General features: G+C 33.5%; 1 protein-coding gene across 1 annotated transcript in view; it reads left to right on the top strand.

Moving 5' to 3' along the window:
• The window catches only part of KAT14 (lysine acetyltransferase 14), a 33,533-nt gene that overhangs the window by 6,234 nt on the left and 9,200 nt on the right, over positions 1 to 18,099 (top strand). Inside the window, exons 4-8 of the mRNA XM_003758149.4 lie at positions 5,983 to 6,164; positions 6,986 to 7,402; positions 12,958 to 13,529; positions 15,456 to 15,592; positions 16,420 to 16,595. Coding sequence (XP_003758197.1) covers positions 5,983 to 6,164; positions 6,986 to 7,402; positions 12,958 to 13,529; positions 15,456 to 15,592; positions 16,420 to 16,595 — 1,484 coding nt within the window. The remainder of the gene's footprint in view (positions 1 to 5,982; positions 6,165 to 6,985; positions 7,403 to 12,957; positions 13,530 to 15,455; positions 15,593 to 16,419; positions 16,596 to 18,099) is intronic.

The raw sequence follows: 18,099 nt of genomic DNA, 5'->3' as shown, positions 1-18,099 counted from the left end.
AAAAATGAATAAAAACCGAGGATCTTTTTCAGGGGAACCGTTAAAGGAACATAGCAGATTTCTGCATAGGAAAGGGTGGTCATTGCTAGAAATTAAAGGTACTTTTTCCTAGGTTGAGTCCTATTATACTCTTACTTTAAACACTTAAAGCAGTTTAATTAATTGTATCCATTCTTTTGACACTAGATAACACTGGACAACTAATAAACTTTTATTGGATAATATTAGATTCTAAGTAACTTGAAGGCAATCTTTATGCCTCTTTATATTCCCTGTTGGGCAAATTCTAGGCACATTAAATATTTGTTTCATTGGGTTTTTTTCCCTCCATACTAACAATGTCACTACCACTGAAATTCATATTTTTCTTAATTTTTTCTATTCATTGAATTTATGGAGCCTATCTGACATTTTACTATGCTATTGAAATTGATTGAATCTACTTATCTTTTTTGGAATTTTGTTCAGAATTTTGAATTCATTAGCTGTTGTATCTTGGATAAGATGAATAAATTTTGCACAATTCAGTGACTGTAGCTATAACTAAAATCTCTGATCAAATCAAAATAGGATTTTTATTAACTGTTATGCTGTTTAGTGTTGTCCCTTGTGTTTTCTCCAAATAAGTGAAATAAATTTACCAAATAGATTTAGTAAAAATAGCCTTCTAGGTTTTAAATGTTGTTGAGTTAGAGTGAATTATCAGTAGTATGTAACCTTCTAAGACCTTTTAATGAGAGGAATTGCTAAATTAGAGATATATGATAGTGGTCATTCTTACTCCCAAATTATTGATGTTAAAGGAGTTGACAACACAAAAGGGTTCTGTTCATTAAAAAGGAAGCCTATTCTCTTAGTATAATAATTTGACATCTATAGAATTTGTTTTAATGTACCCTGGATGACAAGAATGAAAAAAATGAAATTATAGCTTTGAAATGTTTCTGTAGGTTTTTTGAGGGTTTTTAAAATTCTTTTTTGTAAATATGTCTTTGTAAATTTTGTAAATATGTCAAATTTTCATCTTTTAAAAAATGCTGTCTGATTTGATGGGGTTTGCTCATTTGTTTGTCCTTGTTAACTCTGAGGCCTAGAGTTTGTATTTATCTTTGTTGCGGTTTGTTTGGAGAGTCATCTGCTCAGGGTTATGTGTTTTGTTTGTTTTTGCCATTAAATCTAATAATCTAGCTACTTTTTCTTTACCCTGGCTACTTTCAGGTCTCCTAAATTCCACCTTCTGCATGAAGAATTTCCCTTTAATCTTAAGGTCTTCCCTTTGATACCATCTCCAATATCTCCTGTATATATATCTTTTTTGTATATATTTACATATTTTCTTCCCCATTAGACTGAATTTCTTGACAAACTATTTTTTGTATTTGTAGCTTCAGTACTTAGTGCATGCAGTAGTCATTTACTATATATTTGTTGACTTTCTTTTGTAATATGTCACTCCTTATAAATGATATAAAATCCTTATGCAATTTAAAAGTTTAGTTGAGATTTCAGGTGAGATTAAAATTGAAAATGTCTTACAGAGGCAAATTAAATTTACTTCTCACAGCTGAAATGCATTGTAATTTTTTGTATCTACATGATAGTGCATACCTTTTGGGAGTAATTTTTTTTGTCATCGGATCTGAAGTTTTAAGTTGCTTGTAAATGAAATTTATGAATTAGCTGTAGCATAATTATATAACATAAGTAATTAAAGTTTGAGAGTACATTTAGGAACATTGTATAGTATATGTGAGAAATTTCTCTCCAGGCTTAAATATTGTTTATTTGACTAAACCTGTGATTTTGTTAAGAGTGTATACAGACTATGAAGAAAATAATGAAAACTTGATTAGTAGCCCCATACTTGCAATTCAGTTGTCTAAATGTCCATAAATGAGTAAATAAATAATATATATACACATACACACCATATTTTATGACATGAAATAATTTTTTCTGTTTTTTGTAAGTTACTTTTGTTATTCTAGGTTTAAAATTTTAAGATGTTAAAGAACAATTTGAAGACAGCTGTTTCTAAAAAGGACATTTTTTAATTACACATATAGATACATTGTATATGTCTTCTAATGTTTCTCATTTAATATTTTATTTTTCCTTAGGTATAAAATAAGTTTTTTCTTCCTTACCCTCCCCCTCATCAAAAAGGCACATGTGAAGTTTTGAAATATATTTCTGTTAAGTCATGTTGTGAAGAAAAAAAAAAAAAAAGCAGAACCTCTTATATCCCCCACAAAGTTCCTCAAGTAAATTAAAGGAGGGGGGTGGAGAATGCTTCATTCTATTCAGAGGCAATCAGTTCTTTCTCTAGGTATAAATAGCATTTTTCATCTTAAGTCTTTCAGACTTGAATTGAATCTTTTTATTGTTTAGAATAGCAAAGTCATGCAACTGATCATCTTACAGTATTGTTATTTTATACATAGTATCTTTTACTTTGCATCAATTCATGGAAGTCTTTGCAGGTTTTTCTGAAAACATCCTGCTCATTTCTTATAGGACAATAGTTTTCCATCATTATCACTGCTTATTTATTCAGCCTAGTTGATGATCATCCCCTCAGTTTCCAATTCTTTGTCACCAGAAAAGAGCTTCCATAAAATATTTTTCCTATGAATGGATTCTTTTCCTTTTTTTTTTCTTTAAATCTCTTGGGACATTATATGTGGATTAACAAATTCTTGACAAAACGTCACAAGCTGGCTAATGTTCTTACTATGGAAAGTATATTTAAATTTGTATATGCCAGGAAGTTGGGCTCAGTAAAATATTGTGTGCTATGATGTATATAGAAAAAACCTGCTTTGATTACCACAAAAGGTGGGTACATATGTATATAGAAAAATAATGAATTTGCTAATTGTCTTTTAGCACTATGAGCGTTTTCAAATTCTAGTTTCGGAAACAGTTTCATGTTATTTTCTTTTTGGGGCCTGCCTTTTCCTCAGAGAAGTGAAGTGAGTTTGCATGCTTCATGGTAGAAACTTTAAAAATAGGTGGTTGTTTCCCCATATTGTTTCTTAACAATTCAGCCTATATCTGTTGGACACATGAATATTAGAAGAAATAAGATATATTCACCAGACACTTTCTAATCTGTTATTTTGAAAGATTGAGGTGCAAATCTTTATTAACCTCTACATCTAAAGGTCTTGTAACTAACTTTTAAAAGTTAGAATTAGACTATTATTTCTTATCTCAAATAATTACCTGTGAGAAATGGATGGGGATTTAAACTATTTAGTTTTATGAAAATTAGAGAAATGAAACAAATTAAAACACAAAAGAATGTAAACAGGGGTGAAGGTTTTAGGTTTGAATTAGGAGCTCTGAACTGGTCTCCTGGTTGTCTCCCTCCCCCCAAAGTATGTAAACTCCTTGGGAGCAGGACTGGCTTTTGTAATCAGAGATGTCTGCCTGTGGGTTGAAAAAGAATCTTTTGTACTTTGCCCTCTCCCTTACTCTTCTTGGTTATCTTCCCCCTTAAAAAAAGTAAGGACTGACTAATGAGAAGTGGAGATTCACATTCTATAATTGGGTATAATTCTATACCCAATTAATGGAGAATGGGGAAGGACTTGTCCTTCAGGGTAAGAAATGAAACACTACCTTTTCAGTTGCAAAAAGTCTTACGTTGGCACCCACTCTTACAAGAATGAGTCAATGGAGTTCTTGCTAAGATATTTTGTTTCCTACATACCCATATACAAAAGTAATCTTTTTGCATTTTCTGATTAGTTTTAATGTTCCTAAATAACTTTCTATACCCCTCTTTGCTGCCCCCTTTCTTTTGCTTGTTTTGGTAAAATATCTATCTAATGGAATATAGTTACCATGGGAGATAATTTCATTGAGGATTTTCTATTTATTTAATGTCATTTTTGAAATATCTGCATGGATAATTTTTCAACATTGACCCTTGCAAAACCTTGTAGTCCAGATTTTCCCCTCCTTCCTATCCCCTCCCCTAGATGGCAAGTAATCCAATATATGTTAAACATGTTAAAATATCTTAAATGTAATATATGTATATATAATTATACGGTTGTTTTGCACAAGAAAAATCAGATCAAAAAGGAAAAAATTGAGAATGAAAACAAAATGCAAGTAAACAACAAAAAGTGAAAATACTATGTTGTGGTCCACACTATTTCCTCAGTCCTCTATCTGGGTGCAGATGGCTCTCTTCATCACAAGATCATTGGAACTGACCTCAATCATCTCATTGTTGAAAAGAGTAACATCCATCAAAATTTATCATCATGTAGTTTTGTTGGTGCCATCTATAATGATCTTTTGGTTTTGCTCATTTCACTTGGCATCTGTTCATGTAAGCCTCTCCAAGCCTCTCTAAAATGAGAGGGTTTTCTAAAGTGTATAATTTAGTCTCTGGAGAGCACATCATAGCCTTTAATATTGAAACATTTTGAAACAATATAAAAATTTTCTTAATATCTTTTATGATATTTTCAAAGCACACTTTGAAAGATTATTTTTAGCCTTATAAACCAAGTTGACGTTTTAGGAGTCCTGGAACTTTTTTTTTTTCAATGTTTTACAATTAAAATAATTTCTCATAAAATTGGAAATTCAAAGTTAATTATTCCCCTGAAGCTTAAATTCCCAGAGCTTGTGGTACATGCCTTGCAGTTGTAGTTCTACATTGCTACTTGAATACCTGTAATGGCTCTTTCCAAAGATGGAGCAAGCCCCCAGACAAAATGAACTCTGCCACTGTGGTCATATAATTTTCTGAGCCACTTTGGGAAGTAGAATTACAATTACTATTTAATTTCTTGGCATCAGTATCTTTTTTAATAGCTCTTAATTTTCAAAATACATGCAAAGATAGTTTTAAACATTCACCCTTGCAAAACCCTGTGTTCCAGGTTTTTCTCCCTCTAGTAGTAAGCAATCCAATATATGTTAAACTTGTGCCATTCTTCTATACCTATTTCCACAATTCTGCAGATCCAAAAGGGAAAAAATGGGGGCGGGGGGCAGCACAGGAGGGCAAACAACAAAAATAGTGCAAATACTTGTGGTCCACTCAGTCTACATAATTTTCTTGGGTGCATATGACTCCATCATAAAGTCCATTGGAACTGGCCTGGATCACCTCATTGTTGAAAAGAGCCAAACCTGTCACAGTTGATCATGGCATAATCTTATTGCCATGTACTGTGATCTCTTGGTTCTACTTATTTCACTTAGTTTCAGTTCATGTAAGTCTCTCGACCTTTCTGAAATCATCCTGCTGATAGTTCACAATAATATTCCATAACATGTGTATGTGGGATAGGGCACTAAACTCTATTACCCAAATTAGCTACTTAGAGGCATTTTTAGATGAAAACAGAAAGCGTTTATTCGGCCTTTGCAAGAATAGGTCCAAGCACTCCAACTGAACTACTCTGCATGGTATGTGAGCACGTGAGCCCAGAAATGGGAAATCAATAGAACAAAAGACTTGTATTCATTGGGTGGAATGAAAAGGAAGTAACCATTGACCAATGGTCAGCAATGCTGTTTGCTTCTTGTGGGGACCTTTAACTTCTGAAGCTTAGACCTAAGGTCTGTTCTTTTCTGCCCTACAGCCCTCTTGAGAATAGGGATCATGTGACTTCCTGAAACTTAGGCCTAAGGTCTGACCCATTCTATCTCAGACTGAGAAATCTTCACCTGGTTCCACTCATCCAGCCATTTCCCAATTGATGGGCATTTACTCAAGTTCCATTCCTTGCCACTACAAAAAAAGGCTGCTCCAAACATTTTTGCACATATCATGCTTTTAAAAACATTTATATGAATTAAAGTTTGTTTCCTTGAACATCTCAGCAGTGCTATTTACTGTTAGAAAGTTATATTTGCTAAAATATATGGGGAATGTGGTTTATATCCCCCTAAAATGTCAGTTGAGAAATATATATAATTAATGAATTTAAATATGCTTTGTCCTTTTAGGAAAAAGACTTCAACCTGGTGGAGCACAGTAGCAGGTTGCCTTAGTGTGGGGAGCCCAGTATTTTTCCGCTCAGGTGCTCAGGAATTTGGAGAGCCAGGATGGTGGAAACTTGTTCATAATAAGCCTCCAACAATGAAACCTGAAGGAGAGAAGTTGTCTGCCTCTGCTCTGAAAGTAAAAGGTACCTGGAACAATAGAGGTGCCGGGCTAGCCAAATTCAAACAGGTTTAAAGATAGGACACATTTTTTAAAACCTGAAATAGCTAGTTGGTGTCCATGGAAGCTACTGTTTTGGTATGTGCTGTATGTCAGAATTTTATGTGCCTTTTAAAAAAATAATTTAGCGTCTTCCTCTTGTTCAGAATCTGATTTCTAAATAACTTTGGCTTTTTAAATTTCTACTTTAGAAATGTTATAAAGCCTTATTTTAGTATAATGAGGCATTTACGGAGCTTTTTCTGAAATAAAGCATTGTACTAATAAGCACATAGCCCAAGGGTTTAAAGTTGAATGCTTGTTTGAATGTCAGTCAATAAACATTTGTTAAGCACTGTGCTGATTTGTTAATCTGTATGGGGATGCCTATCTGTAAAAGAAAGATTGTCCCCGACTTTTAGGACCTTGCTTTGGAAAAGGGGAAAATCAGCTTACAGAAGGAAGCTTCAAATGGAGGGGGGTGTGCCAGAATGTACTCCTTTCTTGAGCTTGAGATTCATGGAAGTCAAATAGAGTTGAGCAGCTTATAGTAAATGAATTTTGTTGGCAATATCTGAGCCTTCCTTTGTCTGAAGTCTTGGGAGGAGTTTATTATTCTGCCCTCCAGCCCTCTAATCTCTGGGGAATGGCTTAGAGGTATGGATTATCAAAGCTGAACCTATCTCCCAGATAATGAAATTCTGGAAAGCCTGGAGTTGAAAACAGGCTGAACCTGCTGGTGGTCAATGAAGAGTTTAAATATATAAATAGTGAGTGAGTGTTTAGATATTTATTGTTTTTCTTTAGCCTCAAAACCAGCTTTGGATCCCATCATTACAGTGGAAGGGCTTAGGAAAAGAGTGAGTCGAAATCCTGTGGAATCTGCCATGGAACTAAAGGAGAAGAGATCACGAACTCAAGAAGCTAAAGATATTAGGAGAGCCCAGAAAGAAGCAGCTGGTTTCTTGGATAGAAGCACATCTTCCACTCCAGTAAAATTTATCAGCCGGGGCCGAAGGCCTGACATGGTTCTTGAGAAGGGAGAGGTGATTGACTTTTCATCCTTGAGTTCCTCTGATAGGACCCCTTTGACAAGCCCATCTCCTTCTCCTTCTCTGGATTTTTCTGCACCTGGAACTCCAGCTTCCCATTCAGCAACTCCTAGCCTGCTTTCAGAAGCTGATCTTATTCCAGATGTTATGCCACCACAAGCCTTATTTCATGGTAAGAATTACCTGTTGAGTTCTGCAACCTCTCACAGAACTTCTTCACATTGATGAATTTATTTTTAACATTTATTTAATATCATATACTGGACAAAATATAACTCTAAAGATGGTTTTGAGTTATTCTGTTACTTAAAAAAATTTTGAACTTTGACTTAAATACCAAAAAAAGAGCAATTCTATTCAGTTGAACACCAAAAAAGGGCATCTATATGAAACAATCTGTTTCAATGCTGCCTTGCTTTTTTACAAAGTCATAATAAAATCTACACATTACTTTCAAAATTGATTGTCTGTGCTTCTTTCATAACTTACTTTTTCTCTTTTATCCATTCTTAAAACTTTTAGTGGCCCCTTGTTTGACATCACTATTACTAATATTTTTATTAAGTCAGAAGACAAAAAAAAAGAAAACCCTTGAAACAAATGATCAATAAAGTAAAATGAATCCACATTGTGTCTATATGTAAAAATGTTTGTCCTTGACCTTTGTGTTTTATTACTTCTTGTTAAGTGGGTGGGTAACCTACTTCATCTTAGATTTTCTGAAATATTAGTTTTAAGTTTTTGAAAGATGTTTTTCTTTACAATGTTTCTGTCGGTAAATTTTCTTGCCCAGGATGCTCTGAAATAGCTTCTTTCGGTATTTACTTTTTTAAAATTCAAATTCAGTGTTCGAATTCTCTTTTTTCTCCCTCCCATTTAGAAGGCAAGAAAAATAAAATCCATTGCAAATACACATACTGCATTTCCTGTGTTAGTCACATCCAAAGAAGATATACTTCACTATCTGGGGTGTAGATAGCACATTGTTTCACCCTGAAGTTTTTTTGGAGCTGTGGTTGGTCATTTTTGTGATTAGAGGTACTAAATACTGTCTTACAAAGTTAATTATCTTGCATTATTGTTATTATATAAGTTCTTGTTCTACTCATTTGATTTTTGTATCAGTTCATACAAGTCTTGCTATTGTTTTTCAAAATCATTTCCTTCATCATTTCTTACAGCACAATAGTATTCTGTTGCATTTGTATAACATAATTTGTTCATCTGATCCCCAATTAATGAACATCTTATTTTTCAGTTATTTGCAACCACAAAAACTGCCATAAATATTTTTGTATATATGTGTTCTTTTCCTTGTTTGCTAATCTTTTTGGGTTGTAAATATAGTAGAAGAATTGGAGTGTCAAAACATATATATGCAGTTTAATTCTTTTGGGGCATAATTCCCAAATTGCTTTCCAGAATGGTTTTATTACAGTTTCACTGGTAGTGCATTAGTGAATCTATTGGCTTATAGTCCTATAGCATTATCATTTTTCTTTAAATTTTCTTAGGCAGTCTGATGGATATGAGATAGCTCAAAAATTGTTAGTTTTATTTGGATTTCTCTATTAGGGATTTAAAGCATTTTAACATGGCAGTTGATAGTCCATCCTTCCTCATTTCTTCCAATATAATATCCCGTTTCATCTATAAATCTCAATTTATGCAGCCATTTCCAATTTGTCTAATACTCCTTTACATTCTAGTGCTTTTCTTTTTGTCCTCCTATAACTTCCCTTTGTTGACTGATTACTTCCAGATTCACTGTTCCTGTTGAATTTGACATTTCTTGACTAAACTGGTTCTTGTGTATGCTGTGTTCTCTTTTAGAAGAATGTCTGCTCCCTACATCTTGCCTCTTATCCTACTTATGAGAAAGCAATTTCTTCACCCTTGTTTTTTTTTTTTTTATACACTACTTATATATTCCTTTTACTCTTGCTAGTATATATTTTACCATTAGTATATTGTCTTTTGCTTTCTTCAAATCCTCAGAACTGATCTGCTCTCAGATCCCGTTTTCTTTAACTTCCTTAATATTCTTTGAAGACATCAAAGTTCAGACAGGACACTGTCGGCAATAAATTGTTGCTGAAATACTTGAGTCTTCTTCCTTGAAAGGTCTATTTTCCCCAGTAGAATTATATTCCATTTTGCACAGTAATTTATTTTCATTGTAAGCTTATTTCTATTGTCTTTGGAATATTGCATTCCTGTATCTCAGGTTAATAGTAGTTAATAGTAGAAATTGTTCTACTATTATGTAATCTTAACTTTAGTTCCTTGATGCTTAAACAGGTTGAGTTGGAAGTTTTTGTTGTTTTTTTAAACTTGGGAGCTCTGAATTTTGGCTCTGGTATTCCTCGGACTTTTTGTTTGGAGAGTTACCTTTAGAAAGGTGCTTGATAAGTTAGTTCTGTCTTTATCGTTTGCTTACAAAAGATCTGGATAGTTTTCACTAACAATTTCATGAGATAAAATGCCACACTTTGTTTTTTAATCATGGTTTTCAGAGAGTTCAGTAGTTCCTAAATGATACTTCTTGCCTGTTCTCTAAGTTGGTGCAAATATCTAATACTTTTTTTCCTTGTTTTGGTTTTATTTTATTTCTTGCTATTTCATGGAGTCTGATTTTCCATTTGGTCTACTCTTACTCTGTTTTTTGAGTAAGATTTACCCAATTTCTCCCCTAAGTTATTACTTTGCTTCCAGTTCTTTCCTTAAGACTTTTTATTTCCTTTTTAATCTTGCTTCTTTTAACTTGATAATCATGCAGTCTTTCTTGAAGATCCATTTTTTTCTCTTTGAATCTTTGCTTGCAGTTGTCATGGAGTTGCTCTGGAGAGACTCTTTTGGGGATCTCTAGATTTGCAAATAATATTTTGGATTTACTCATCTTTTATGCTTTCATTCTTGAATTCAGGCTTTGTGACAGAATCAGTTTCTTTGCATTGCTGCCATTTTGGGTAGGATGTTTGGCACTGAATGCTTTCCCTAAGATCCCTGATGACTTCCACTTTCTAGATATGCATTAAACAAGTATTGCGTATTTAATTTATATCAGGCACTTTTTTAAATGTTAGAAATACAATCAAAAGCAAAACAAGAAGCAATTCAAAGACAGTTCTTGTCCACAAAGAGCTTACTTTTTTTTTTTTTTAAGTTAAATGTATTTTCCAATTACATGCAAATATAATTTTCAATAGATTTTTTTTAAACTTTTTGAGTTCCAAGTTTTTCTCCTTTACTTCACTCTCTAAGACAGCAAGCAGCCTGGTGTAAGTTATACATGTGCAATCATGTAAAACATATTTCCATATTAGTCATATTGTGAAAGAAGGAACATAACAAAAGGGGAAAAAAAGGAAAAAACCGCCAAAAGAGTAAAAATAGTGAGTTTCAATGCATTCAAACTCTTCTCAGTAATTGTCTTAGTTTTATGAATTAAATCAATCATAGTTGATCATCGAACAGTGTTATTGTATGCTATAGTAACAGGAAAGTTTCTGTAAAGAGCTTATATCCTAACAGAGGAATTCAATACTAAAAGGGGGAGCTAAAAGTGGGGAGTGAAATAGTGATAGAGATGCCTCAGTATAGTCTTGGTGGCAAAGCCAGGAGTCAGAAGCAAAGCTGGGCAAGGATTTTCTTGATTAGATTTATCTCTAAAATATAGGACCCCAGAAAGACTCCATTAATCGAAAAGGGATATGTCTGGCTGAGAAGACAACTTAGAAGATTAAAAAGAAAGGAAATAAATCCTGCAAAACCAATCAATATGTATCAGTTATGTCTGTGAATAAAGGCAATATTTCATACTCATTGTCACTGGGAGGAAAGCATTTTGTTAAATTTTTAGGAATAAAATGGGTTATTAGAATTACATTCCAGGTAGGGGGAGAGTGTTTTTTTTCTACTTAGATTTTCAGCATTTGTGTATATTATGTTTCTGCTGACTTCATTCTGCATTGGTTCATAAATCTACCCATGTTTCTCTGAATTCTTTATGCTTATTCTTTGGCAATATTTGATCACACATTTTGTCTAATTGCCAGTTAATGGTCATCTACTTGGTATAGATAGTTTTTCGCTACCACTAAAAGTACAAATATAAATATTTCAGTGTGTGTGTAATCTATATGATTAGCCTTTTTTTTTTTATATGCTTAGAAATTAAATCTCAACATGATATGGACATTTAACTCACTTTTTTTTTTAGAATTAATCCACTTTGTTTTTCTAAAATGGCTGGACATTTAGTTCTACCAACAATATTTTCATTTACTGGTCTTTTGTAGCCCTTCAAACATTAATTAATGTATTTTTTCATTTTTTGCCTATCTGCTGAGCATGAAGTAAATCCCACCATACATGTTTAATTTATACTGTTTCGTGATTTGAAGCAATCTCTGATATGATTTGTAATCTGTATGCTTTTGAGTAGTATTTGTCCATTTCTGAATAATTATTGTTCTTACATCATTAATCCTCTATATATCTTAGATTTCATTCTTGTCAGATATCTGATATTCAAATCCATTTTTAAACTAAAAAATTTTTTATGTTTATCTCCCAGACTTTTTTTTAACAAAAGTACCAACAAGAGACAGAATTGGTTTGACTTTTCCACTCTGTTTGGGTGAAAAGACAAATGAAAATGAAAAAAGACAAAAGAAGATGAAAATTCACAAAATAAATTTGCTCCTTTTATAATTTTGCTGTCAAGAAACTCAACATGAGGCAAAATAAAGAACATATTATGGCCACTAAATAAATTCTTGCTTAATTTAAAATATCTTTACTTAAGATGGCAACATAATTTCAGCTTCTCCTTGAACAGTTTCTGAAGTCCATTAAAAATTACTCATGAATTGCCAACGTATAGGTCATTGCAAGAAGTTTTGCTGTTGGGAGTATCTTATGCCATTGAAATCATGTATGGGCATTCTTCCTTCAAAGTATTCCATTACATTAATGTTCTTTCTTTGTTTTTTTGTTGAGGCAATTGGGGTTAAGTGACTTGCCCAGGGTCACACAGCTAGGAAATGTTAAGTGTCCGAGTTCAAATTTGAACTCGGTCCTCCTGATTTGAGGACTGATGCTCTATCAGTTGTGCCACCTAGTAGCTGCCCCCCATTAATATTCATTTTACTTAACTATTTTGTCTTTGGACGTTTATTTAGTTAGTTTTTTGCTAGTAAATATATTTCTCTGAAAATCTTTGAACAGCTAACCCTTTTTATTGTTTTTGATAAAACTTGGAGTTTTATTCCCAGTGATGAAATTGGTTGTTCAAAAGGATATGACATTTTTTGGTAACTTTTACTTAGTACTGTGAAATTAATTTCTTAAAAGATTCTTATTAACTTGTATTTCTGCTGTCAATGAATGAATTTAACCATGTTTTCACAATTCTGTCATTTTTCACTTCTGTTATTGTAATCTGTTTAATAAGTCTTAATTTAATTTGTTTAAGGTTCTCTTTGTATTAAACCATCCTTATAGTTTCCCATTTCTGTAGAACAGTATTCATTATGCCTAGTAGAATATAAATCTTTTGAAGATTGGGACTGTTTTAAGTTGTTATTTTGCCTATCACATTGTTGGCAGTTAATAAATATTTGCCAAATTTAGTTGCCAAGACAGTGTTCATTTAGGTTTTTTTTTCTTTAGTGCTTTTTTAAAAAAATAGATAAATTATTTGTTTTTATATGCTTTATCTAGATGATGAAGAGATGGAAGGAGATGGTGTTATAGATCCTGGAATAGAATATGTTCCCCCTTCTACTGCATCATCAAGTTCTGGGGCCATGGTGGGAGGAAGAAAGAAAGTCAAAGCACCTGAACAAATCAAACAGGAAGTAGAGAGTGAGGAGGAGAAAACTGAACGAATGGAAGCTGATAGTGAAGACACTGAAGATTCAAGTGCATCCTTACAAACAAGAACAAGAGAAAAGAGGAAGCCTCAGCTAGAGAAAGACAGTAAACCAAAAGGTCCCAAATATACACCCATTAGCATTTATGAAGAAAAACTCCTTCTGAGGAGACTTGAGGCCTGCCCCAGTGCTGTGCTTGTGACTCCAGAAGCTAGGAGGCTAAAGCGAAAATTGCTTGTCAGACAAGCTAAGAGAGAGAGAGGATTACCCCTTTTTGACTTGGACCAGGTTGTTAATGCTGCCCTTCTTTTGGTTGACGGTATCTATGGAGCCAAAGACGGAGCAGCTTCAAGAATTCCAGCTGGACATGCCACATATAGAACAACCTGTCAGGACTTCAGAATCCTTGATCGTTATCAAGTGAGTAATACTAAATGCAGAGAACTTTTACTGGGCCGTTGTGGATTATTTAGAGGTTGTGTTTTAAGGATTGTAGTAGAAAAGAATACATTTTTTTTCTAAACGACTGGACTTTTTATTTTTAAAAATATTTCTAACATTTTAATTGCTACATTTTGTTTTGGTACAATAGATATGTTCTGACAATTGAACATTTAACTCACTATTTGCTGAAAATAGTAAAATGAAGCTTTTTAATAGTATGGCTGATAATACATTTCATTTTTTACACAAATCATCAGGACAGATTACAAACTATAATTTAGCAACAAATTTTCTAAAGTTGAATGAGGCTAAATGAATCGCTTGTGTTTATATAGCTATTGGACTGATTAAGACTAAGCAACTCAACATCAGAAACTCTGTCCTTAGTTGCAGCACTGTGCCTGGCAAACAGTGTGTGCTTAAATATTGTGACTATTGTCAGAAGCAAGATTTGTGCATAGGTTTTTCTGAAGATCAGTATTCTAAGGTTCACCCTACCACTCCACTTCCTGCATATAATTCTTTTTTTTTTTTTTCTCTTCATTAAAAATTTGCTTCTGTATTTTGGAGATACCCGCAGCATTCTTCTTTGCAGCTAATAGTTACTAAGAATTGCCTCCTACTTTGAGAACATTATATATCAGTCAATCTATTAATAAACTTCTACAATGTTCAAGTAAATAAGTTAGGCTTCAGGGAATCAAAAGAAATCTTAATTCTTGTTCTCAATATTTGAGGTATATTTGAGTAGAGTGTATTTAAGGAACTGGGAGATATGAAAAGGATGCTAGATAATAAGTGCCAGTTGAATGATACAAGCAATAAATCCTGTAGGACTTTAGAGGAGGGGTAATGTAGGTTTTTATTAGTCTTTTAAAACTTGGGGAAAAATTACACATAATTTGGATGACTTTGGTGCAGAATTTTGATAATTAAATTTTTATTGTTATTCTTGAGGCTATTGGGGTTAAGTGACTTGCCCAGGGTTACACAGCTAGGGAATGTTAAGTAGTAATTAAAGCACAAGCTAGTTACTGTTTTCTATCCTAAGAACATGGCTGCTTTATAGAAATGTATCATAATTCCTAGCTGCTTTAAAAAAGCTTTTTTTCCCCAGACATATCAAATAAAATCACTTTAAAATTTTGGAATGTTTTATTCTAAAATATTTGCAGTAAAATTAGTTATTAGTCTTACAGCTAAGTTTTAGGAAAACTTCATAAAAATTATTAATTATAAAACCAATAATAGGTCAACTCTCCATGACTCAGAGTGCATTGTGGTAACACTCAGAATAGAATGTTTCTAATTTGTATTCTTTAGAAAATATATGAAATCTGTTAAGATTAGTTATACTTTCTTAAAGGAACAAAAATTGTATCTCTTAGGACTTTTTAATTTCTGTTAGGCATATGCCCTCTTTGTAGCAATTTTTACCTGCGGTCTACATTAGGAATTTGAGACACATGAATTTATATCAATCCTCTTTTTTTTTTTTTTTTTTTAAGTAAAGAACATAATTAATCAACATGTATTTATTAAATGTCCCTGCTTTCAAGGAGTTTCCATTTTACTAGTTAGGGAAGTTTGCATTGGAGTCGGGCTTGAAAATAATCAAGCACAGAGCATATTAAAAACACATACGCCCCACTTTGTATTGGAGGATCTAAAAGAATAATTCCATTTAGGTACCACTTTAAATTTGGGATGTTTTATTTTTTAAAGTATTTGCAGTGGAGTTATTTTTCCATAGATTTTTAAAATATTGTTTGCAAGAGCCATAAGTTTTCATATGGGGAGCACAAAAGGAATTATGTTTTTTGGTTACAGAAAAAAATTTTTAGTTTAAATTGTTTATGAATACTTCTATAATCTAATATAACCAGTTCTTCTTTATCTTAGACTTCCTTGCCATCCAGAAAAGGATATAGGCACCAGACAACTAAATTTTTGTCCCGATTGGTAGGATCAGAAGATATGGCAGTAGATCATAGTATTGTCAGCCCTTATACTTCTCGAGTATTGAAACCTTATATCAGGTATGTGGCAGCAAAGGTCATGTTTATCATTGAAAATGATTCTTGTCTCCCTTCCTTTTCACCTTGTCTATTTGCTTTCAATATGGAACCTAGATAGGGAATGAGGTGGGAGGGAGGGAAAGTTTCTAAGTAAAAATGAGGGTGTCTTTCAACCTATTCATTTACCTAAAAAGGCCAGTCTTCTCCATTTCTTTTTCATCTGTTTTTTCCTTTTGTCATCTACTGATGTCATCTTCTTTAACTTTCATTACTGATCTCTTCCAATTTTTAATTTTGGTAGTTCCCTCTGATCTACTCTCTCGTTTCATTCTTAATACTTTTGAGGGAGAGTTTGAACACCTAGCCAAGTTTCAGTCATACTTTGTACTATAACACTTACCAGGTATGAATCTTAGAGTTCTAGTTAGTGTCCTCCTATCTCTGGCACACAGATCAGAAATGGTATCATGCAGCAAGTTAGGGCAGCCCAGTCCTCTGAGAGCTTTCCATAGGATTCTTCCATAGTAATGAATAAAAAGTCCACAAAAAAGCTTGGGCCTATATTATTTGTGTCCTACTTAAATTCTGTGCTTGTATGATTTTTACTTTATAAGTCATCATTCAGACTTAAATCAGCATTACGTTAAAGGAACAAAATTTCTTTAAAAAGGACAGTTTGAGTATATTATGCTGCTTTTCAATTAAATGTCAACCTCTCAATTACCAAAGTCCTACAAAAAACAGCAGGTTACCTTGAATTTTCAATATGATGTGTTTTATGATCATCAAATAGCTTTTTTTTTTTTTTTTTATGTTGTTAATTTGTTTTCTTCCTTTGATACTGGGAGGCGTGATTACGAGTCAAAACCTCCTAAACTTCAGCTTCTGGCTGAGATTCGGGCCTATCTACATAAGAATGACTCCAATTGGAAACCAGAACCTGAAGCACCAATTGATTACTGTTATGTTCGACCAAATCACATCCCAACGATAAACGCTATGTGTCATGAGTTTTTCTGGCCTGGTAAGATATCTCTGAACTACATTTTACAAGTCTTTATTTTTCACAAAACCAAATATTCTTCTTAGATATCTAATAGATACATTTTGTAACATCATTGTTTTTGGTTTTTTGTTGTTTTTTTGCTTTCTGGTTTTTGTTTTGTTTTTTTGCTGAGGCAATTAGGGTTAAGTGACTTGCCCAGGGTCTGAGACCAGATTTGAACTCGGGTCCTCCTGACTTAGGGTTGGTATTCTATCCACTATGCCACCTAGCTACCCCTAGCATCATTGAATGTCAGAGTTGGGAGGGACCTTAGGCATTAAGTCCAAAATAACTCTTCAGATTAGGGCGCCAGTAGTCAGAAAGATAAAATGATTATTAGGGTCATTCAGTTAGAAGAGCTAAGACTTAATTCAGTTTTCATGAACCCTTACCCCTGCATTATATTTCTTCATGCTTAGACTCTTTTAGTTTTCTGAGATTAGACCAAAAAGCAGTTAAAAGTAGTGAGGTAGCTTTGTTTGGTTCTCATGATCTCTGTCTCCACTCTCAGAATGTTTTGTTCCTCACTGTTCCTCACAGCTGTGAGGAAGTAGAGGTCACCTGCAGAGGTCTTACTCTATCTTCTGCCTGATCCTTGTTCTTATTCATCTAGGTCAAGGTCTACTTAATCAGATAACAAACCGGCAGCACCAACAGATTGCTCATTTGTATCAGTTGTGACATTTTTTGTTTTCTACTTCGTAGGACCATAGATTTAGAGCTGGAAGGGACCTTTAGATGTCATCTAGTCCAACTCTCTTTACAGATGAGGAAACTGAGGCCCAGACAGGGTAAGTGGCTTGTTGTAGGTCACAGAGGTAGTGAGCCCAGAGCCGGGTGTGGACCGGCTTCTTTTGCTTCTAAACCTAGCATTCTTTTGAGTGATCATTTTGTTTCCCAAATGATGCTTAGTGATTTGACTATCCATTAGCAGGTCTTAGAACACATGAGCAAGGATCATTTTAATGTTTGATTAGGAATGATGGGGGCAAAGAAAGCATACAAAAGTACTCCAGGAATATTTGGAGAGGAAGAGAAACTCAGCTAAGGAAAACAGGGAGCCGTAGTGTATTAATTTCTCTGGAACTAAATTCTGAAGGAGGATGATAATTCACATTTATGTAACACTTGTAGATTTGCAAAGTGCTTTTCTTAGAGCAAACTTAGAAAATAAGTATTACAAGCAGTGCTATCCCCATTTTACATATGAGAAACTGAGACTTGGAGAGGTATATCCCATTAAAATGTAAGGTTCTCAAAGGTAAGAACTAAGTTTTTGAATGTATTTCTCCAGTATTTAACACGGGGCCTGGCACATATTATTAAGCCTTGATTGATAGGTTAGTTTCCTAGCTCAAGATAAAAATTGGCAGAACCATAATTTGAAGTCAGGTCTTTCCTAGCAAATCCATTGATCTTGCTATTGTACCATACTGCCTTTTAGGATTCTAAAACATGGAGGTTAAAGGAAATGATTTCCATA

This window comes from Sarcophilus harrisii, chromosome 2, assembly GCF_902635505.1.
Source record: "Sarcophilus harrisii chromosome 2, mSarHar1.11, whole genome shotgun sequence".
Classification (NCBI taxonomy): domain Eukaryota; kingdom Metazoa; phylum Chordata; class Mammalia; order Dasyuromorphia; family Dasyuridae; genus Sarcophilus; species Sarcophilus harrisii.
The sequence above is the reverse complement of the archived record's forward strand: the minus strand, read 5'-3'. Positions and strand labels throughout refer to the sequence as shown.